Source organism: Phaenicophaeus curvirostris, chromosome 10 (assembly GCF_032191515.1).
Source record: "Phaenicophaeus curvirostris isolate KB17595 chromosome 10, BPBGC_Pcur_1.0, whole genome shotgun sequence".
Lineage (NCBI taxonomy): Eukaryota > Metazoa > Chordata > Aves > Cuculiformes > Cuculidae > Phaenicophaeus > Phaenicophaeus curvirostris.
This window is the reverse complement of record NC_091401.1, coordinates 23617524-23641141: the sequence shown is the minus strand read 5'-3', so window position 1 is coordinate 23641141 and position 23618 is coordinate 23617524. Positions and strand designations below refer to the sequence as shown.

Sequence of the window (23618 nt, the reverse complement as noted above, 5' to 3'; positions counted from 1 at the left end):
CGGGTAACTCGTAAATAAGACACAGGACACCACACAAGCTTACGTGGTAATCCAATCGGGCAACTTCTGCATTGCTTATATTAGTATTTTGTAAACAACTATTAAATAAGTAAATTATATAAATTATTAATTTTAAGAAGGAGCCAATCTCTCGCGTTTCTGTGACTCTAACAATATATTGCACCATTTCTTTGAGCTGTCTCAGAGAAACACAAAAAATCTCATTCTATTACTTTGCTGAAACCTTGCAGATGTGGAAGACTTCAAACATACTTGACACAATGGGAGGATCTCTCATGCACGCTGAATGGTATTTGTTGCCCTGACAACAGCACGCAGGCATTATTTATTAATTCATACATTATTAATAATCCTCTAATTTGTGTATGATGGGAGGAAGTCAGTCTGCGAGTGAGTTATAAATGGAAGGTTATCAACAACTTGGAGAAGTCAGTGACAATTCTATATATAGTGAGTCCCAGCCTGCGCTCTCCTGAGGCCACAAAGCGTGTTCCTCACCCACCGACACGGCAAGTACAGGGTTAGGAATCTCCTGCAGCCATAAGTTTCTAACGCAGTCTATGTGTAATAGTTATCCAATTTTTCTTAAATCAACTTCAAAGACAGGACATGCGCTTTTAGTGATATTTCCTAATTATATTCAGAACCGAAACTGAGTCTCAGACTGAACATGGAAATGTTTTCAGTCACAAATTCTTGGGCGGGATAATAATAAAAGACAGAAATCTTTTTCTTTAAAAAGCAGGAATTAATCTTCCCCAGTTTCCATCTTACATAAAGTATGATTCAACTTATGTATTTATTGCTGACAATATCCTTCTGAAGAGGTGTTCTATATTTCATTAGAGATAAGAACGAAACCACCTCTGGTGAACACTGAGAGGGAGTTTTACTTCTGTCTTTCTCCATTTCTTCATTAGGGTAATCACCCCACTTTTAAACCACCTGACGTTTCATCAGTGTCAGACCCAGCATCTCTGAGCATCGGTGAAGGGACTGAGAGGAGGTCTCATCATTCAGAGCAGATTTCAATAGAAAAGTCACCTGATGATGAAAGCATATTTATTCTTTCTTACTTCTTGGTGTCTTTATGTACACAGAGTATTTCTTTTTAATGTTACCTTTTAATTTTGATATGTATTTATTTGTAAAGCAAAGGAGCCTTGTAATTTAGGCGTAAAGGTTATGTGTTTTTCAACTCTAGCTAGAAATATTCTGCTTTGGTGCACAATCTTAAATTGGGTTCTGGCTTTCGTGCTCACAACCCAGTTGCTGGCTGGAGCTTTGCCTATTTAAACACGTATGCAGGAATGCAATTTTCACTTCCAAGTGTTAAGCATCCCAACTGATTAAAAATAATCCTTGCAAAGAAACTGTGGCTGATGACTATGCAGATATAAAGGCAGACATATTTCTGTATTTCTCAGCAATTGCACTAAATGTTTTCTACATATTTTAATATATTTTAAGTAGCTTTGCTATTCTGAATAAGATGTTCACAATCAGGATCTTTTTTCAGCATCACTGTAACTGATCTGTGCGCTAGATGGAACAGAAAACATAAACCAAAGTGGATTAGCTGTGGGAAGATCTACTCAGCACGAAGAGTTCAGATGAACAGGAGTGTTGGTAGAAACTGTTTGGGGCAGGAACCTGAGCACATATCTTTGGAATGGAGAAAGAACAGAGAATTATAAATACCAACAAAACGTCAATACAGCAAAATGACCTTTTGTTCTAGATGAATATGTTCAACAAAGCTCTGAAGTCTGAATCAGCTTTAAATAGTCATATGACCAGAATGAATAAGAATTAAGGAGGTAAATTAATTCCTAAGGGAAATCACTGTAGATCTCATTAGTTCAGGAACAAGGTACCTTAAAACTTTTAATTAAAGATAATATTTACTGCAAATGAATAAGAGTTGGCAGGTTTCAGCAGAAACCATAATCTCATTTATGCAAAGTTTTCTTATATTAAGGCAGACATCATTAATCTCATTGGAGATGCCCTCCAGACTGACAGTGGCGTAGCACCAAGGTGATTTCTTACAGAATTCTTTTTATCTACACAAAAGAAAACTAACTCAAGCAGACACAAACCATAAGAAGGCCTGAGCAATTAGAGATATCACTCTGTGCAAATAGAGTACTGACTTTATCATGTTAGCGAGCCTCACATAATGAGCTCTCTTCTAACAGGGCCCATCTTCCCACTAGCAGCCAGAAAATTAGCAATAACTAGAACTGGTATTGCTTAGTTACCTGCACAGTAACCTAGCTCTGGACCTGCTCTGACTTGGAAATAAATTTCATCTTTTGGAGCTGGAGTACACATAAAATTGAAGAGCAAATTGTAGATGATCTGATGTGCTCCAAACAGGTGTTGGAAGACTCCACATTTCTGGGTCATCGCTGTACAGAAGAGATTTCATTTCATGAGGCTGAATTCCTACAAAGGCTCCGCTGCACCAACCGAACTCGCAGCCTGGTTTGTGTCTGTGATCAGAAACTGTACGTAAATACTGTAAAAAAATACCTAGTTAGGTTTGAAGACTACAAACAGGTTAAGCCCAGCAAAACCAATTTTGAGAAGATAAAGCTCCGGGAGGATAAGAATTTGCAGGACTTTGTATTTAATGTGCTAGCTATGTTAAAGAAAACTCACCTTGCTGGTTTGCAGCAAGTAACATTCTAGCACACTATGTCATGGATATTAATGAACATTAAAACCAAACTGATCCAGGGCATCTATTAATAATAATAAAATGGCAAGTCATTAACAAATGAGCACTGAATATGACCTAATCACTACAGTAAAACTACCACATGTTACATTTCTAGTAGGAATACACTCTAGCTTCAGAGGAGTTTTAAAGAGCTTTAAAATCTGTGGACTGTAAGACTTAACTACGTGCAAAAGATGATATTGCTACAACGTTTGTAATATTTTTCTGCGTGGTTTGAAACAAAGCTTGAATTGTGCCTCTGAACAATAAAAAAGTTCTTCGATAACATCATAACTGGCACAAGATTGCGTTATAAGAAGCCCCAAAGCACCAGAGACTACAGCCTGGTTTGTTTTATTTGCTAATCTTTCATCAGGAATGTATGAACAGTTCACGGACCCCAGCGGGGTAATCGATGGGGAACCCTTTCCCTGTCAGGTTTCCCTGCCCACTGGTCAGTCAGTATAAACGTTTCCACTGTGACAACTGCTCAGACCCAGAGAGCATCTTAAGGCTGCAATATCACCGCTTGCTGGGATCTAAAGAGAAGTCTACATCAGAAGACAGCAAAATCAATGTTCACCCGATTACAGATATTTTTTAAAAATATTGCAGGCTCGGTTCATTCATCTCTTATGTCGGTTTTCCACTTTGGGCCAAATATCAGCAGAGCTGCTTCTGCAGAATGATGGATCATAGCGGGACGAAGGATCTACTTTGATGACATAAATACTCCTATGCTCTCTAATCCCACCTGGGTATCCAAGGCACATTTTCTGTCTTTCCTCTAAAAGCCGGGATATTGAAAGAGATGTGAGGAAAGGAGGGAAAAGCCTTCACCTGCCTCTCAACAGGAGATGCAAGAGAGGAAACGACCCCCAGCCTCACAGCTCTGAGAAACATTGCCATGCAGACCAGGAGAGTTTTTCTAAACACGTCAACATTTCTCTTTACAGTTGTCCCATTATATGAAGAATGAAGGTGAGATGCCTACACCTCTGGTTCTTTCAAACTGCCCTCCTTCAGCTGTAAGGTTGTACACGGTCCGATGCAAAAAAAAACCCTGAGACCATGACAGTGACTCTTTTTATTTGACAAATTAAGAAGATTGCCTACGATCACCATCAAAACAGTTCCCTTCTGAGTTCACACACAGCTGCACATGGTACTGCCAACATTCAAAGCAATTGCACAGAGCATTTTCTGAAAGGCTGCTGAGGATCTCCCATCATTTTCACATCGTGTACTGACAAAAAATGGGTTTCTTTGAGTACCAGCTTGATCTTTGGGAAAGTTATTAGCTGAAAACTACTTCACAGACATAGCGTTGTGGGCTAGCGCAGTGTCTTAATTTTCACTTGCTGTTCACTCTTGCACACTGACATTCTCCAACCGAGGGAGAGAAGAATGTCTGCATTTGAACACGTGTCCACTCGCACTGAGTGAAGTGATTGATCTGAGCCTTGTTTCACTGTGACAGGTCAGAACATGTTCTATTCCCAACTGTTTGTCTTTCCCCTCCCACTCTTGGTTCCCAAGCTATAGAGTCAGTCCAGGGTTTGGTTTTTTTGTGTCAGACCTCGTATATAACCACAATTCTCATACTCACCCCTGCATATTCACAGACACTGTGTTCCTCAGAAAGCCTAGACAGCGCTCCCCATGAATTTGCTCTATTCTTTTACTGAACCTCCCTTTGATGACCGTGCCCAGCAACAGGGATGGTTGAGAGGTTTCTCCTTTAGAGGGGCTGCAGGACTACTTGCTCCTGCCAGGACAAGGAGGTGTTTCCTTTTCTGTTTAACCAGTAACTCTAACCATTCTCACTCCCCAAGCCAGTGCAGTTAAGCAATGCAGAATGAAATGCGGGCCAGAAGGTAGCTGCCGTCTCGTCTCAGAAATGGTATGTGCTTTGTAAGTACTCAGCTGGTGCAGAAGGGAAGGCCACAGAATCGTTTTGGTTGGCAAAGACCTTTAAGATCACTGAGTCCAACACTCAACCTTACACTGCCAGCTCCACCGCTAAACCATGTTTCTAAGCACCACATCTGCACATCTTTTAAACACCTTCGGGGATGGTGACTCAACCACTTCCCTGGGCAGCTGGTTCCAGTGCTTGGCAACCCTTTCGGTGAAGAAATTTTCCCAGATATCAAACTTAAACCTCCCCTGGTGCAGCTTCAGGCTGTTTCTTCTCATCATATCGCTTGTTACTTGTCACCCCAAGCCCCACATGGCTGCGATGGCCCTCACAGCCAGAGCAGCAGCTGCTGCCTGAATACCTTTACCCAGTGTTCCCTCATTGCTCTGTTTTCATAGAATCATAGAATCATAGAATAACCAGGTTGGAAGAGACCCACCGCATCATCGAGTCCAACCATTCCTATCAAACACTAAACCATGTCCCTCAGCACCTCGTCCACCTGTCCCTTAAACCCCTCCAGGGAAGGTGACTCAACCCCCTCCCTGGGCAGCCTGTTCCAGTGCCCAATGACCCTTTTTTTTTCTGGAACAGGTATATTTGTGGCTGCTTCCACTGCCCTCTGGGCCCCACATGGATGGTTAATTTTAGTGCCACCTACTGGGAAAAGCTCCTGAATCGTAGAATCATAGAATGGGTTGGGTTGGGTTGGGTTGGAAGGGACCTTAAAGCTCATCCGGTTCTAACCCCACTGCCATGGGCAGGGACACCTCCCACTGGACCAGGCTGCTGCAAGCTCCAGCCAGCTTGGCCTTGAACACCTCCAGGGATGGGAACACTTCTAGGGAGAGGGAAAAGCCACCGCGTTGGTTGGTTGGTTGGTTAGTCGGTCGGTCGGTCAGGAGGTGCCTTGGCGCAGCCAAGCTGAATCCCCTCCGTGCCCTCCTCCGGCAGAGCTTTTAGGAGGATATTCCATGACTTTCTCCTGAGCCAGCACCCCCAAGCCCTTCTCTGGGGGGGGAGGTGGACCCCGCTTCCCCCGAGGCTGGGCCCTCCCCATCCCTACTCAGACCCCACGCTCATGGCGTCGCCGGTTGCCACGGCAACGGCGGGTCACGTGGGCGGGGTGGTCACGCGGGCGGGGCGGTCACGTGGGCGGGGCGGGGCGGTCACGCGGGCGGGGCGGGGCGGTCACGTGGGCGGGGCGCGCGGGCGGCAGTTAGGGAGGGAGGGAGGGGGGAGCTGGTGGGACCCAGAGCGAGCTGAGGCGCAGCCATGTTCGGGGGTCTGGGACGATGCTTCGAGGAGGATCCCTTCTTCCGGTGAGGGGAGGGGGCTGAGGCGACAAGCCGGGGCGTGGCGGGGTGGGTTTGAGGCGAGGGGGCGGCCGGGACAGCGGGAGACCCCGCCGGGATGGGGCTGAGGCGGTGAGGTGTGGGTATTTATCTCGGGGTGTGGGTGTATATGAGGTTTTGGGGGGCCCGAGGCAGCAGGGGAACCTGCCAGCGTGCCTCTGAGGTGGCTGGAGGGGGTGCTTGGGGAGGTCTGAGGTAGCAGGGTGCCCATGGCAGCGGGGAACCCCGCCAGGATGGGTCTGAGGTGGGTGTGGGTGCTCAAGGGACATCTGAGGCGGCGGGGAGGGCCTCCAGGTGAGTCTGAGGTGGGTCTGTGGCATCCTAGGGGAACCTAGGTTGGGTTTGAGGTGACTGGTCAGGGTGCTTGGGAAAGTGGGGGGTTCTGGGGTGGTGGTGGGGGTTCTGAGGTGGTCTGGTGGGGTTCTGAGGTGTAGCAGACTCTTTCTGAGCTCCTGTTATCAATGCTAAAGAAAACACCAGGTTCTTGTGTTAAAACTTCGCGAACCTGTGCTTCACATCAGTAAAGGTGAACTGTCTGTCTCCTTGTGCTGATTTCTTGAGGTAGTGTTGATGCTTTAGCTCAGTAAATGTGGTCTTTGGTTTCTGTACCGTGAACACAGTGGTAGTGCTTGGGGTAGAGCTCATCTGTGTGTTGAATTCTGACTTCAGTTTCGTTCCTGTGGGAATCTTCGTTTGCTTCTGGAACCTAAGCTTACGTGGTGTGTGGTGCAAATGCTCCCCGGCAGTGCTGGGATGGCCAAAACTGCTGAAGTATTTTGTCTGGCCCCAATTTAAGTCTTTTCTCAGAAATGGTAGTTTTTAGCGGGTAAGAATGGGATCAGGGTGCTTCGAAGAGCCTGAATTATTTTAGTTTTTCTAAAGGTGCGGTAGTTGCTATGTGGAGCTTTATTAGAAGCAAAGAGAAGGGATAGTGCAGGTGGGTGGACAGGAGGGGAAAGGCTCCAGGCCCTGTGGTGTGGATTTGTTGACTGTATCTCTTGGTTACAGGATATTCTAGCTGAGGTTGTGTTTGCACCTCTTAAAGGAGAATCTACTGCTTAGTTGCAAAAGTACATTCCTGAGGGTGGCATAGTTGGTAAAGCTGTGCAAGGTGGATTTAGTATGCTTGGTTTCTAGGAATGTGCGCATAATTATAACAACTCTTCAGTTATATGCAGGACACACTATATAAAAAAACTTGACTATGCAAATCCTTGCATGAAATTAAAGTAATAATGACAATTAAGTCATCTTTGTAGTAATTTGTAGTGTGCTTTAGAAATATCAGTTGCTCTTCTATTGTGTAGTCATTTTATTTATTAATTTTTATTATACCTGCTGCTGCAGTTTAAAGTTGGGGGAAAAAAAGATTGCAGAAGATAGAGGAAGGGAGTGTGTGTGAAAGATGAGAGCGAGATTGAGATTCATTTTCTTGGCACTGTCCTTGTAAATCTGTTTTGCATGTAGTTAAGGAAATGAGCTTATTACTTCAGATAAGATTAGCTTCCAAAGTAGCGTAATAGTAGGCTTCTGTTGCCTCACAAGGAGAGATTTTGAGTGCTGAACTGGAAATAGTGCTCCATCTGTGAGCAGCTGTCCTGAGGCAGCATGAGTCGATCAGCCAGCGTCGCAGCCCCAATCGCCTGGATGTGTGTGGGAGTTGTATCCCCTCCGCCAAGTGCAGTTGGGCTCTGTTTTTAATTCACCAAGACACAACCTTTGTTTTATTGTTCCAGGTGTCACCTCTGGTGATATTCTGCAACTTCAGGCTTACATAACTTCCTAAGTAAAAGCCCTGTATATGGTAGAAAGTACATTTTTCAAAAAAAATAAACTGAATTTATTGTTCTAGGACACTGATTTTCACCTGACCAGAAGCATACACTGAAGTAGGGAGTGACATTGTACTATAACACCCTAAAGGGTTTCACTTGGAATACAGAGCCTGAACCATACAAGAACTTGCCAAGTGAGATGCATCTTAGTGACGATCCTCACTTGCATGTGTGTTAGCAGCATCAGCCTTTTTATTTTTAATGTCTCTTTCTCAAGTAGTCGTACTTGTTAAGAGACTGTAACAGTCTTGGAGGCTGCAAACACCTGAATGTCAGGTGAAGGTCAGATTAATGACTTATTAGACAAAACTTTGTTACTGCTGAATAGTGGAACAACAAATGTGTAAACGGTTTATCTCCATTCAGAGCTTAATTTTGAAGATAACTTAAGGTGCTTACTAAGTCAAGGGCACAGATTCTGTGTGCAAAACCCTTATAAGATCCTCTTTCCTTTTCCTAATCACTTTTATAATAGTACAAAATATGCAGAAATCATGTCCTTCTCATCAAAAGTATCTTTTTACACCCTTAAAAAAGGTCAGATTTTAAGTTCCATGTGATCAATAGTAATTAAGCTGAAGTGTTCTATACTTCTTGCCGTCCTATAAAATCTGTGATGGGAACAAAGAATTTAAAAGCTGGCATCTTCTGCTGTAGAGGCTTTCCCCTGTTATAAAAAAAAAAAAAAAAAATATATATATATAAATTAGGTAAGGGTGATCTGCTCTTTTTGTAGTTATGAGCAGGTTTTAGTTTCAGTCGTCGGGGCCTTTGGGGTGGTAGGTATATTTCCTCGGAAGCCTTGTCTTCTAGGCAGATTCTCTGTTGACTTTCCATTGGTTTTGCCCTACTCTCGAGCCTACTGGAACTGTAGTATTTCTTTCACGGTTTGACAACACTCAGTCTTTTTGAGTAGCTCCTTAAAATGTCCCTAGGGAACTGGGAGACTTCATGTCTCTTCCTAAATCTGTCATTCCACGGTATATCTCTTACATCCCTGTCTCTACTTGTAAGAAGCAATGTTTCTAAATTATTTCTTTTTTTCTTTTAAAAAAAAAAGACCTGCAGGTTTAGGTGTAGGTGTGAGCATATCAGGTAGATGCAGTGGAGGGTGAATGGCCAAGAGAAGTTGCCAGAGAAATTGAAATAAGGCAAAAGGACAATTTCATGAGCACTGTTTTATGTCAGGTTAGATGTACTACAGCATGTTATGCACAATAAATTCAACTAGCTTTTCTTATCTGCACTAAATCTATGGAATTGTGTTTTTCTTATAATGTGCTCTAGGTAACTTATTTTATGACTGTCCTACTACTTCTGAAAGGGAAGGGACTGGGGAGAAATTTTCTTATGCAGAGGTTACAGATGGAATACAGTTCATGGTTGTTTGTGTTGTCATAACCAAAGCTCTCTGAAGTTTATGGTGTCAAAATAGATTTGATGGAGGTATGCATAAATTGCGGTAGTCTTGGCTGGTGCTTGTGAGTTTTCCATCTGTTCCTCATCCTGTGGAGAGAACACTTGCTGTGTGTTAGCTGCTTATCACATTAGGGCTGGAGTTAAAGCTAGTCACGAAAGTCAGGTAGATTAAGGGCTGCTTTGTGACACTGGTAAAACTGCTGCTAACCTATAGAGGTCTGGGTCTGCACTGAACTGAGTTACGCATGCGTGTAGCTTGAAGGGATATGTTGGGTTAAAAAGCCTTGTTTGAAAATTAATCCAGCATTTTGTTTGTAACCTTATTTTTTTCACGTAAAAAGAAAAATATATATATATTGAATGCAGCTTTGGCACAACAAGAAACAATACGAAGTGAAGAGGCACAGGGTGTGGAAGCTGATTTCCATGGGACTGGATAAGGGATGCGTAGAACACAAAAGCTCTTCAGGAGGCTCTCAAGATATAATTGGATATTGAGGAAGTTGGAGGAAGAACCTGAAGCCTTTCTTCATGGAGGCATGAGATGATGGGAAAGGTTGCAGTGTCCTGGAGAGAAGGGTGTGAGGCATCGAGGGAGTGCCAGGAAACTGATAGATTTAATAGCACCCCATCTTTCTTCCTAAGTAAAAATACCTGGGAAATGACTGCTAACGTTAATAAAGTGCCTTTCAGCAGAATAGCAAAGGGGAAAATTAGATTGGAGGTGAAGGGAGGAAATTAAGCATGTTTTTTGTATGAAGTAATAATTTGTAGCCTTGGACCAGAGGCAACAGTACTGATCATGGCTGTGCTTCTGACAAAATCAGAGTTTGCTCTTCTTTTGCCTCAGTTTGAAATATTTTGTCTTCATCCAAGTTAGAGAATACGGAGAATTAAGTTATGCTGCAGTGGTGTTTTTGCATACAAGCCAGGCTTTGGGGTTACTGGTGGGGTTCCGTAGGGTTTTTGGAAACTGGTTGAGTGTAAGAAAGTGGAGAGCACAGAGGGGAGACTAACAGGAAATCAGAAAGCAAATGGAACTTCCAACCTAGTGATTCTATGATTGTTAAGCAAAGAAAAGGGATGGGAGAACATGATGTGTGGAGGGGAAGGAAAGGAAAGGCAAAGTTGCAGTAGTGGGCAACTAAAGTAAAGTAGATGAAGCTAGCCCGAACTTAGAGGATGGTATGCATTTCTGATCACATGCGTCAAGGACCATGAAAAGAAGAATCATAAAATCATAGAATAACCAGGTTGGAAGAGACCCACTGGATCATCGAGTCCAACCATTCCTATCAAACACTAAACCATGCCCCTTAGCACCTCGTCCACCTTAACCACCTCGTGCCTTAAACACCTCCAGGGAAGGTGACTCAACCACCTCCCTGGGCAGCCTCTGCCAGTGCCCAATGACCCTTTCTGTGAAAAATCTTTTGCTAATGTCCAGCCTGAATCTCCCCTGGTGGAGCTTGAGGCCATTCCCTCTTGCCCTGTCCCCTGTCCTTTGGGAGAAGAGGCCAGCACCCTCCTCTCTACAGCCTCCTTTCAGGTAGTTGTAGAGAGCAATGAGGTCTCCCCTCAGCCTCCTCTTCTCCAGGCTAAACACCCCCAGCTCTCTCAGCCGTTCCTCATAAGGCCTGTTCTCCTGCCCCCTCACCAGCTTTGTTGCTCTTCTCTGGACTCGCTCCAGAGCCTCAACATCCTTCTTGTGGTGAGGGGCCCAGAACTGAACACAGTGTTCGAGGAGCGGTCTCCCCAGTGCCGAGTACAGAGGGAGGATAACCTCCCTGGACCTGCTGGTCACGCCGTTTCTGATCCAAGCCAAGATGCCATTGGCCTTCTTGGCCACCTGGGCACACTGCTGGCTCATGTTCAGTTGCTGTCAACCAACACCTCCCAGCAGCTTTCTAGACAGACTTCTCCCAGTCTGTAGCACTGCACAGGGTTGTTGTGCCCTAAGTGCAGGACCCGGCACTTGGCCTTGTTAAACCTCATGCCATTGGACTCTGCCCAGCGGTCCAGCCTGTTCAAATCCCTATGCGGAGCCTCCCTACCCTCCAGCAGATCAACACTTCCACCCAGCTTAGTGTCATCTGCAAACTTGCTCAGGGTGCACTCAATGCCTTCATCCAGGTCATTAAATTCCAGAATGAAAGGGGACAGCAAAATAACTTTGAGGGGTGAGGAGGGAAATCTAGTGGGACATAGTGAGCTTTGGAAGAAAAAAATGTGAGAACAGGAGAGGGAAAAAAAAATTCTCTTAATATTGTGTGGTAGTAGTTATAAATATAGGTCAGTTTTAAAGTACCTGGTAAGCATAGGCTGGAATGAAAGGTGTCTGCAAAAGATGGAATATTTTTGGAAAGGATGAAGAAAGAGAAAAAGCAATGAAGCAGCTGTGAAGACAACAGAACTAAAACACCCAACTAGCCTATGAGATAGCAAGTAAAAGAAGTGAGAGTTTGTGAGCAGCAGGAGATTGCCCAGATGTGTCCTAGTAAAATAGATAATTTGAATAAAGAACCATGTGGAATGATATAAAAAATTGAGTTGTAGAAATTTCAGAGCTAGTTTACAGAGCTAGCTTGGAATAAAACCTGTTGACTTGCTATGAAATATCTATTTTTCAGTGATCCCTTTGCTGCACACCATGAATACATGCGGCAGATGATGAGAAGCTTTTCTGATCCTTTTGGTCGAGATCCGTTTCTCAGTATAACAGATGGCAGGGAGAGAACAGCAGATCGAAGAGCACACCAGGACTCTCAGGTTGCACTAAGAGGAAATCGCAGAGTAAGTATTTTCTTAATCTCTAAGGATTGCTACATGGAATTTACATTTAGTGATAGTATAACTGAGTTCGCGTTTCCATTTCTGTTAAATTTCTTCCAGTAGAAAGAGAGGCCTGGCTCAGCTATCGCAACCCTAGTCAGGTTGTTTCATCACTGAGTAAAATGGGATAAATATCTCTCCTTGTCCCTTAATGATCTATTGTTTAAGTGTTTATTACTGACACTGACACACATTACTTGTTTTTGTTGGGGCAATAACAAATTTGTGCGTTATCAAACTCAAATATACAATATTTAGTGAAACTAACTAAACATATTTTTTGGATGTTTTGGTTTAATAAATATTAGGTATTAAATGTTTCAATTGCAGAAAGGTATTAAAAATGTCCAAACACGGAGCCCTCTTTGAACACTTACTGCTTTTTTATGCTAGCTTTACTTAAAATGGTACTTTGATATGTTTATGCCTTTGCTCTGCACTTTAGCATCTTGTATGTAGTTAATTATCTTAGTTTGATTTAAGACCAACCTGTTTTTCAGCAACCTGAGTAGTGTCTGCACAAGATATTTAAACCCTACATCAACTTTGCAACTGTGAATCAAGGCCTTGCATTCTGTATTTGGTCTGATTGTTAACATTTCCTCTAGATACAACATTAAAGATCAGGGAAATTGATGCAAAGCCTAGTTTTTCTGTAAATTACCTCCTAAAGGTGAGGAGTTGGCAGTCATCTGTATTTTACATAAAGTATGTTTTCAGGTTTCTGGGCATGCAGGACAATTATATCCTATGCTCCTTTAGCTAAACCTTACCTAATTGCTGTGTTCAGAAAGGATATATGTTTGAAGTTGCTTTCTCTCCCTCTGCCTGGCTAAATATTTTGCAGCCGAATGATCTTTCGCTTTAATGAATCACATTTGATTTTAAAAAGCAGTTGGAAGGCAAAGCAGTTTACAAGGGCTTGTGGAACTTGGCCAGGTTTGGTGGCAGTTGCTCAAACTGAGATAGAGCTTAATAAACAGAGCTGAAACAGACTCTCACCTACAAGTCAAAAGGGTAACTGTCAGATTCTTTTCTCCATGCTCATGCGTTGCGGGTTAGTTTCAAATATAGATGTTGCAGTGTCTAATTAGAGTGTGATCTTTCCTGTGCTGAAGAGGATTCTTAGGCCTTGGTTCAGTAGATCCATCAAAACGCATCAGATGTTTTTCCTTTAGAAAAAGAATATATTAAACCTTACCCTAATATCCTGGGGATTGTATCTTGTTTTTGGCAGTGAGGGGTAAATGTGAGGCACAGAAAACCTTTATCTGTGGTTACAGAAAGGAGTTGAAGGTGCAAGAGTGCTGTGGTATTTTGATAAGCACAGAAGAATTCCACACCTGCTAAAATCTTTCCAGTATCTTTTAATGTTCCTCATATTTCACTAAGAGTTGTCAGGTGTCACAGAAGACTCGGCACTGAATTTGTGCCTTGTTGTAGTGTCAAACTGCTTTTACTGATTTCTCTCCAGAAATGATTCAAGCACTTTAAAATCTGTCTGTTACTACATAATCTGTCTTTGACTACTATGTAAAATAGGCCTTGTTAAAATTACCCATAATGATTACTGATATTGTAATTCTGTGTTTAAGTAGACAATAGCATGCCTAAAACCACTTTACAAGGGACAGAATTTGTTGCAACACTTCAATGTACACCCATATAGCATTGACATTCAAAATGTTTTTCCTTTCTCGAGTGGGGTTGCAGTGTCAGTTTTTAGCCTTTCATAAGGAGAGAGGGAAGGGATAAAACATCTTGAGGCATGCAGTCATTTGGTTTTGTTTGGATATCTGATTGTCATATAGTAGTTAACTATTTAAGAACTTTTAGTCTAAAATAAAAGGTTTATAAGTGTTTTGTGGTTAACTTTGTTTCTGATGATACCTTTCCTTTTGCAATTGATGTGTTCTGTCACTAAATATTAGACAGAACTGCAGTCTGAAAGAGTTCATAAGGTACTCAAGGATCGGATAAGTTCTTCCTTTTGTACTATAGTTGCTATGAAGTGTTTGGTACTTGTATCTAATCAGTCTTTCTTTAGGTAAGCTTTTATGTAACTCTCCAGTCTTAGTTTCCTGGAAACATCAATGTGTTTTGCAGCCTCTCGTTGCCCTGTCATACAGGGATATTCAATATCAGTTGGTCAAACAGGAACTGTATTTTCCATTGTTTATAGCTACAACTATTTATACAATTGCAGAAGAATATAATTTGCTCATGGGGGATTTTTCTTTGAGTGTTTCTCTGGATGATGATAGATGTACCTAGAACTTGTTTGTAATGACCTCATTTTTTTAATTGCAGGGGATGTATGGATTTTTTAGAGATATCTTTTATGTTTGTATTAATCTCTTGTAATACATAAAGAGTGCTTGTGAACAGGTCAGCTGCATCACTTGATTTTTCTAAGCTATAAAATTGTATGACAGCCTTCTGAAATTTTATTACATAAATTTACGTCAAGGGGACTATTGATTTGTTGTTTTTAATCAACTTTCAGTGATGATGTATGCATGAAGTGTTTTCAGAGAAGTGGGTGATGTCTGAAGCAATGTGCCACAGTTTAAATAATTTTAGTACAAAGGTTGCAAAGATGTACAAATATTTCTCATCTTGTAGCTTTACATGCTTCTTGTACGTACATATGAATATGAATTATTAAATGTGATGACAGCTATCGCTTTCCAATATAATTAGCTGAAATATATTACTACTTTATACCCAGAGACTGCTTCATATTGTATTGTCACTGCACTTTATAAATTGTCAGGGTCGTCTTGAGTGGCTGCCTTTAATCAATCAGAAATGTTCAGTGTCACCTGCTGTATATGCTACTTGATACTTCTGCTGTGTCTGGTAACAGGTACAGTAACTAAAAGACACTGGTCCTTTTTCTTCCAGGCAACAAGCTGCTCCCTCATGCCCTTTGCAGGCTTTGGTAGAGTGGTTAGTATCCCAGGAGCAACAATCCTTGTAACCCTTTCTAATATGTGCATACTGTCTGCATAACTAAAGCATGGAAAAAGGCTAAATTGTGTGCTTGCAAACTGCTATTGTTGGCATTTAGGTATATGGAACAATATAATAATAAGTCTTTCTTGAATCGTTTTTCCTTTCCGAATGAAAATCGGGGGGTAGACTAAATATGCTGATAGCAAGACTGGAAAAGTTATTACTTGGCTCTGGCTTTTCTACCCAACGATGTATCTGTTGGTGCTTTGTCTCTGGTGGGTATGAATGAACAAATCCTGGAGAGAGACTCCAAGCTGAGTGCTCCCTGTAGATGGACGCTAGTGGCTTGGAGTGTGTTTGTGGGCATGAAACAAGATCTAGAGCACTGGTCACAGCTAAGATGAGCCAGCTTCTGGAGACAGAATTTCCCAGGAACTGGCCTTGGAATGCTTCTCAGTTTAGTTTGAATGTTTTGTAAGAGATGTGTAAAAAGTAACCCAAAACCTCTGGGCAGTAATTACTGACACTTGCAATGATTTGATACCCTAAGTTGTCTGTAATTACTGCCCAGAGGTTTTGGTAGCACTTAAGGATTCAGATTTCTTGCTGCTCAGGAAGCAAACTGGAGATTTTCTGTACCTGAATTTTCCTTAGCTTTATGCTTAAACAGCAGGTTTCATTTTAAAACTTTTGAATACATTGCTATGTAAATCAAGTTAATTTGAATTTAATTCTCTGTTTCCAGTAGTTGGAGGAACATGGGGCGTTTGCTGTTGTGCTTAGCATCCTGGTGTTTTGTAGCACGTTGGTAGTGCAAAGTGCTGCTATGTGCAGGCTGGGAGGCTGCCTCTTGCCAAAGCTGTTGGGGTTTGCAGATCCCCTGGGAGCTGTTTTCCCCACTCTTCCCACAGCCTTGTGCCTATGAACCAGAGTACGGTGGTGGCACAGTGGTTGTCCTAGGAAGCAGCTGGATGTGTATGTGTCTGGAAGCTCCCAACAAACCAGTGTGTGGTGTTTGCTCTTAACCAGCATACGCCAGCCAGGGCTGCTCATGTCAGGTGCCAGGCAGCCCTGCAGGGAGCTTAAACGGGTCCTGAGGAAAAGTTCACAGTAGGAGGGGAAAGGCATGGCAAAAATCATCATCATTGCCACCTGCTGCACTGGAGAGGAGCCCAGAGGAGGATGCTCCTTTGGGACAGCATTGCTGTCTTCCCAGATGGTCACTTAGGAGAGTTGACCCTTTCCTTACTTTCTGTCTCCCTGTCTTTCTAGTTTTCTTGTTTGCTTTGTTTTCTTCCAAAGGTAGCTTCCATCAGTTAGCTTTGGAACTGTATACTTTGGTCAGTATGTGCCATTAATAAAATGCTTTGCATGCAAAGCTGTCTTAAGCTATCCTTTGTGCAGCACTGGATCTTCTGCTTTTGTGTAAAGCTTAAGAAATGAATGTTTTGTTGAATACACCTATAGCGTCCAGTAATTAAGCTGCCATTAAAATACCAAGTTATGGTTCTCTGCTTTTCCACCCTTCCCTATGAGTAACTTGGCAGGTCCTTTGCAGGAATAGCGTATGTCTGCTGGGCTGCGTTTTCAGTGTGGTTCCATATGGATTAAGGGATTTGCATAATAGAGGTAATTCAATAGCCCATAGATCATAAGGCAGGGAGGGTCATATGGTACTTTTGACAGCCGAAGCTTGTTAAGTTAGAAGGTATACGAGAACAGTTCTCGTAAATTGGCCATAGTATGAGCTTATTTTGACATTTGGGTGTCAAATCTTTCACTTCTGTCTTCCCAGCATCTCCAATTTCGCAACCAAGCTCCCCATGCTAGCTTTTAGTTTTTCATTTGAAAAGATGCATTTTTGCTTGTCTATGAATTGCAGTCTGTGAAAACCTTTTTGATGGTCTGTTTTGCATTAAAAAACGTATGTAAAAAAATCAAACAGGCTCAGAACTTGAAGAGTCAGAAAACTTTGATTTAATTTGACTGTCTTTTCTTTGCAGCAGGATGCAGATTTTGGGGAACCTTTCTTTGCAATGGACAGGATGATGTCCAATATGAGAAACAGTATGCTGGAAATGCAAAGAAAATTTGTAAGTGTTTTTTTTGTTCTACAATTAATTGTATTGGGGAATGACAGTTGTTTAAAATATTACTCTATGTCCTGCCAAGAAGAAGATTACTAATCTAAAGTAGGGAGTCAGAATCTCCCCACCCTGACTGTATTCTCTGTGCTGTTGCTGATTACTCATTAACAATCGTGCTATAAATGTATGCTTGATTCTCTAGGGGTTAGAACTGCTGTCAGTTGTCAGGTCTCTGGCTGTTGCCAGAGCTGACACCTTAAGTGAAGGAGCAGTTTAAAGTGTTGTGGTACAGTTAAAGCCAACAAAACTGCAAGCACCCAAATGCCACCCTGTATGACTTTACTCTTAGTTGTCAGTGCTGCATCTTTCCCCTTTCTTCAGTCTTTGATAGATAGATAGCCGATATCTATTAAGTGTTGCTGGGTGTACTTACTGTGTTTTATTGGCCTTGTAAAATGGCTTGTAACCATTGTTGCTCAAGTCCTGTTTCACCTGAACACTTCATGCACCTCATTACGTAGTGTATTTGGCGAGACTGAGGCTATAGGTTATCTTCATTACTGAACTATGCCAGGGCAAACATCTGAGCAGATGCTTATTGCTGCCTCTGCTTTTTATTTGTAGTTGTGGCTCCTGACACAGGAGACCTGTGGCCAGACCAGGCTAGGACAAGAGTGAGGGCATATCAAATGCCAGAGTCTCTTTCCAACAGCCATATCTGTGGTGGCAGGACTGAGGGTTAATTTTTCAGAGGGGTATTCTTTATCATAATGACAAGGTAGTCTCAGAATGTAAGATGTACCTGTTATGCACAAGTTTAAACTTTTATTTATAAGTCTACTTTGCTTTGTAGGATGACCTGTCTGTCAATCCAGATGTACATACGTTCAGCTCGTCCTCTGTGATGACATACTCCAAAGTAGGGAATGAACCACCAAAGGTCTTTCAAGCTTCTGCTCAGACACGCACAGCTCCAGGGGGTGTAAGTACTGCTGAGATGCAGAAAGAAGGTGGCATCTAATGTTGAGAATCTTAAGTTCATCTATACCAAACCACAGTTTCCTTCAGGTTCTTTTTACTGGAGACAGTTGCTCTTACATTTTTCTAAATTATATGTCTCTTTAAACATTGATATATATTAAAGGCTTCTCAAGATAAAGTGCTGTTTTCTTCCTTGCAATTTGTGTGCTTCTAAGTATAAATTGTCTGCCTATCAAGGTCTGGAAAAATTGAGGGCTAGAACAGCTCATTCAGGGCAGTCTTCAGTGTCTTTCTCTTTGCTATAATTAATCATCATCTTGTGCATTTGAAATTGTCTAAAACATGAGATGGCAAGAGGCAGTCTGTTAATACAAAACATGGCTTCAAATCTTCCTCTCTACTCAAGCACTTTTAAATGCTTACCTCGTGCTTCAGATGAAGATGCCCTTTCGTTGACTTCCTTGCAGCTGTTGCATCTAATGCTGTTAAGAAATTTGAATTTGAATTTGAACCCTGAAGCAGGGTTCATGAAAGACTATATGCGAGCAGTAAAGGCCGTTGGGCATGATTGGCTGTGGGATATGTTCAAGCTCAAGCAGACACTCAGTTATCAAAAAGGTTCTAATAATATACCTACAGACACAGTGATAAGTGGTTCCCTGGGTTTCAAGCCAGTCAACATGACAACCTAATAATTACTTGTCCCTTCATGCTGAGAATATCGGCATGGGCTGTTATTCGTTCTGTTGTCAAGGTGAATGTTGAAGACCTGTCTGCATGTAGTATATTTAGACTATTTTTTTTCTCCAACAGTTAATATCCAGTGTCCATGTTACTTAAGAAGCTTTAAGTGTTCTTGATTAGTCTTTTTGCCTATTGGGGAAAAAAACCCAACAACTTGATCTATGCTTTGCTGGTATATTTCCAGCCAACGCAAGCAGAGGAGACAGTTGGAAAAGCCTGTAAACCGTAACTTTTGAAAACGAAAGATATGAGGCCCTTGGGGAGGAAAATTGCTTTTTTTAAAAAACTTTTTAAACTTTTTTTTGGTTGAAAGGACACTGACTTCCCATTTTTGTACAGGTTAAGGAGACAAGAAAAGCACTTAAGGATTCTGAAAGTGGACTGGAAAAAATGGCTATTGGTCACCATATTAACGATCGTGCTCATGTCATTAAAAAATCAAAGAACAGAAAGACCGGTGATGAAGAAATGAACCAAGAATTCATCAACCTGGATGAAAGTATGTCTTTTTATGCAGCTCTCTAATGGGCTTTAGACTGTTGTTTCACATACTGATTTTGAAGTTACAGCTTGAGACATCTTTGAAGGGGCTGCTTTTCATGAAGTGCCAAGTCTGCAAGTCAAGTTTCCTTAGTTGATATAAATTTTGATAACTGAAATTAAGCAGTTAGAGTTAAAAATGTTGTGTTGTAATGCAGTTAGTACTGTTAAATTGTACAGTAGCTGCTCGTATTTGAAAGTACTTCTAATGATATTTTTATAGCATCCAACAAACTTCTAACAGAATTTTACTGTTTGCTTTGTGTTTATTTGTGGCTGATGGAACATAACACATCTAAGAGATGTGTGGTTAAAATGTGTATATACATTTATAACACAGTGACTTCCAGGTTTATTTTTATCCTCCAAAGATAACCCTACTGGCAGTAAGCTCCTGGCTGTCTTTTACAGATCTCCTAGAAATAGTTCACAGGCCATGTGGAGAGTCATGGACCGCACGTTTAATAAACACTGTTCAAAATCCCTAATTTTCATTATGTATGTTTTTCCTATCATGTGTGCTTTTATTAAAGATAAAAGTAAATTTTAACTGTTTTTCAGCTGAGGCCCAGACCTTTGATGAAGAGTGGCAGAAAGAGATTATGAAGTTCAGGCCATCTAGATCTATGTACAATATAGAAACTCCAAAATACAGAAGTATTCATCACATCCCCAAGGAAGATGGATTAAAAAGGTAAAATAGCTTCCGACCAGAATAAGGAGATATTAGCAGCAGGATGAAAATCTAATTCTGAAGCAATCTGTGCATGAACAAACGATGCTTACTGTCAGTCTGAGGAGAAATAGCATGTTTTATCCCCCCTTTTCTTATGATGCCACAATAAAGAGTGTAAGGCAGTATTTTGTTAACTAAATTTTGAGGAAATTATCATTTAGCCTTGAGAAGAGGAGGTTGAGGTGTGACCTTATCGCTCACTACGACTACCTGAAAGGAGGTTGTAGAGAGGAGGGTGCTGGCCTCTTCTCCCAAGTGTCAGGGGACAGGATAAGAGGGAATGGCCTCAAGCTCCGCCAGGGGAGGGTCAGACTAGATATCGGGGGAAAAAAAAATTCACAGGAAGGGTCATTGGGCGCTGGAACAAGATGCCCAGGGAGGTGGTTGAGTCACCATCCCTGGAGGTGTTTAAAAGACGGATAGACGAGGCGCTGAGGGACATGGTTTAGGGGCAGATAGGAATGATTGGACTCGATGATCCTGGGGGTCTTTTCCAACCTGGTGATTCTGTGATTTCTGACTTTAAAAATTGCTTAATGAATGGATAGACACCCCTCTCCTCAGGGTTAAGATTTCAAATGAGTCTTCTAATCCTAAAATCAGGATGTCTGTGAAGGAATTGGGACTTTATCTGTAATCACAAAAGCTCCTCTGCTATCTATCGAGCTTTCTGTACCATCTACTGTTTTCTACCAGGCTTCAGGACAAGGGTTTTCCTCCTTTTGACATATTTTCAGTGGAAGTTGTGATGCCTTTATCAGGTACATGTTTGGTAGGGAATGCTACAAAAGGGTAACACTTCTCTCCTGTAAGTTACACAGAGCGTTTTCCTTTTGGCATCTCTTCAGTTCTAGGGGTTTATCACAGAGGCTACTTCACCATCCATTTCATTTTTCAAACTAAGCTGGCTTTTACCAAGTGTGTGAGATGAGGAAATGTCGAACTCTATGGTGGTAACAGTGGAAGTTGTTTTGGAGGGAGAGTCAAAGCTGTCTACAACTAAAATAACTTTACCTCCACATAAATAATTAATAAAGCATGTATTCCCATACCTCTGTATGGCAATTCTGACTACTGTTGTTTGTTTCAGAGAGAAACTACACGCAATTGCTGGTTCCAAGGAACCCAGAGATTCTGTGGAGAACCTCAGTGTGAAAGGAACACATGTTCCCATCAAAAGCAGCAAAAAATAAATCTCTTCCATTCTCCATTTGAATGGAGTTTCTTCAGAGAAGATAATGGTGCTGCGTTGCTTATGTTCATATAAGTACACACGTACATATGACCAATCTCTGTGTTTTGTTGTAGTATTAGTGTGCCTTGCTACTCTGATCTTTTGACAAGTGAATGTTCTTTACAACTTCAAATCCTTGGTTAAATCATTTAGTTTCAGTAAACTAAAAAAAAACAACTTTCCCCTTAAAAGCACTTTAATGATAATTATCACTAATTTTGTTAAAAAAAAAATGCTTTGATTTGCCAGATTTTTCTCCTACAACTGCACCAAGCTCACACTTTTTATTAAGCCTGGTAGTGAAACATTTTTCCATACTCTGTAGCCTGTACAGAAAGTAAATTCTCATTTTGTGTGGCTGAAGTAATTATTAATTTTCTAGGTGATAGAGCAGTTTGAATTCACTGTAGACACTGCATATCTCTGTCTTTAAAATCATATTGTAAGTCACTATAGAATCCCCTGTTTCACCTTGATTTAACATGAAGAAGAGCAAGAGAAATACTGGAATGACAAATGCTTCAAGTGAATTTTAATTGGTGTTCTTATGCTCATGAGCTGTGCTTTCATCTCTTATTTCCTGTGCCTAGACTGTCCATTTAGTTTTTCTGATCCTTGTATGTCTCCTTCGGAGGTGGCCCATTATTTTTCATTCTTGAAGATTCTCTATAGTAGTTTTTAATTATTCTGTAATAATATCAGTGTGTCCTAAGAAACTCGTCTGAAACCGTTAGTTAATAACAAGAAAAATACATGGGAGAAATTGGTTGAGTAGGCAGTAGTTTAACTGGATAACGAGTTATTGCACCATTTCTTCTGCTCAAAAAAGGTAAGAACCCTGCCTCCAGGAAACCATTTCCCCCCTCAGCTGAGATGAGATGTGTTTGTATTCTTTCTGTCCTGTTTTCGTGGATGCAGAGTGATCCTAGGTCTAATAGTTGATCTCCCTCGAGGTGGTGGTTCTTGGTTAAAGAGCCTGATGTTCTAGGGGAGTACCAGCTGTGGCTGGGAACAGGAAAGGTCTTTGGGTGAGAAGGCTTAAGTTCAGATGCTGGTTGTTACACAGAATTGTTCCCAGTGTCATAATGTAAATAAATTCTGTAGATAATAACACATCAGCATTAGCACTACAGCATGTATTTCAAGGCTAAAAGATGATAGTGTAGCCTTTAAAAAGGCATTATTTATATGATAAAATAGGTTTACTAAGTTAAGATTGTTTGGCCAAAAAGGAAACGGACTTTAAATTATATCTTTCTACAGATCCCCCAGAGTATTTAATTCTATGTTTACTAACATGCAAAAATAATCAAAAGTACTTTTGTTGGGCTCTGACAAGGGTAAGACTTTATTTACTTGTTCAGTACAATGGTCTCTTGCTGTAATTGGAGTGAATCCTGGTGGCAATCCATGTGTGCTTTCAAACCATTCTGTGAGCAGACAAGGTGAGGGGATGGTGGTGGGTAGCAGCCTCTGCCGGGACAGGCTGCTAGGACATCACACTTGTGCCTCCCAGAGGAGGCTGCGGAACCCTGAGTCAGAAGGATGAGTTCACTCTCTTTAAGGAACACAACTGTAGGGCCTGGTTTTCCATGCACAAAGACAGCATTAATTTTTGCAGTTAACAGCATTGAGAACATAAGACTGTGGAGGCATTTTCCAGGTATGTCACTTAAATTTCCCAGTAACAAAGCAGAAAAGCTTTTTGTGTTATAACTTCAGAAGAAATCTTTGATTTGAGAGATGCTGCTATCTAATAGAAACTAGTGTTCATCCGACAGCTTAGATTTTAGTCTGTGCTTTACTGAGAGAAAAAAGCTGTTACATCTATGTAATCAAAAAAACAAGTACAGGCTTTGGGTGTGCAGTTACAGTGGGGAGAGGCTAAAGTTCATGACGGATTACTTTGTTACGTAAAGCAATGTTCTAAAATGTAATGCAAAAGACATCGTTCTACACAAACATCTGAAACTGTACTTCAATAAAGTTATTTATTACTGTTATCGTTTGGCTTACTGTGCACCACACAATAACTTGTGTGTTATTTATTTTGGGAAACATTGTCTGTGACAGCTGGGGAAGTGTGCCCCTTTTTCTGTGGTAAACATACGTGTGCCCCCTGGAAACAGTTTGTTTGCAGGAAAACACGCAGGGTGGGACCTGAGCGTTGTTATGACCAGGCTCCTCTGCTCCAGAACAGCTCTCAGGGTCTCCTCTGGAATGAAGG

At 41.6% G+C, this 23618-nt stretch overlaps 1 protein-coding gene across 2 annotated transcripts; it reads left to right on the top strand.

The window, feature by feature from the left end:
* Positions 1 to 5910: 5910 nt before the first annotated feature.
* On the top strand, positions 5911 to 23394 carry MLF1 (myeloid leukemia factor 1). Of its 2 annotated transcripts, XM_069865153.1 has the most exons (8): positions 5911 to 5992; positions 11910 to 12072; positions 15019 to 15063; positions 17073 to 17162; positions 18010 to 18138; positions 19221 to 19380; positions 19983 to 20115; positions 21248 to 23394. In XM_069865153.1, the coding sequence occupies exons 1-8, from the start codon at positions 5946 to 5948 to the stop codon at positions 21348 to 21350; spliced, it is 870 nt and encodes a 289-aa protein (XP_069721254.1). In that variant the 5' UTR covers positions 5911 to 5945; the 3' UTR covers positions 21351 to 23394. The 2 variants fall into 2 exon arrangements, with proteins under 2 accessions (XP_069721254.1, XP_069721255.1); XM_069865154.1 differs by lacking the exon at positions 15019 to 15063.
* Positions 23395 to 23618: the final 224 nt, after the last annotated feature.

Bases quoted from the DNA above. Each gene is read 5' to 3' on its own strand.
- MLF1 (XM_069865153.1), top strand. From the start codon at position 5,946: ATGTTCGGGGGTCTGGGACGATGCTTCGAGGAGGATCCCTTCTTCCG. The intron at 12,073-15,018 runs GTAAGTATTTTC...TTTTTCTTCCAG, and splicing joins CACTAAGAGGAAATCGCAGA to GCAACAAGCTGCTCCCTCAT. The intron at 17,163-18,009 runs GTAAGTGTTTTT...TTTGCTTTGTAG, and splicing joins TGGAAATGCAAAGAAAATTT to GATGACCTGTCTGTCAATCC.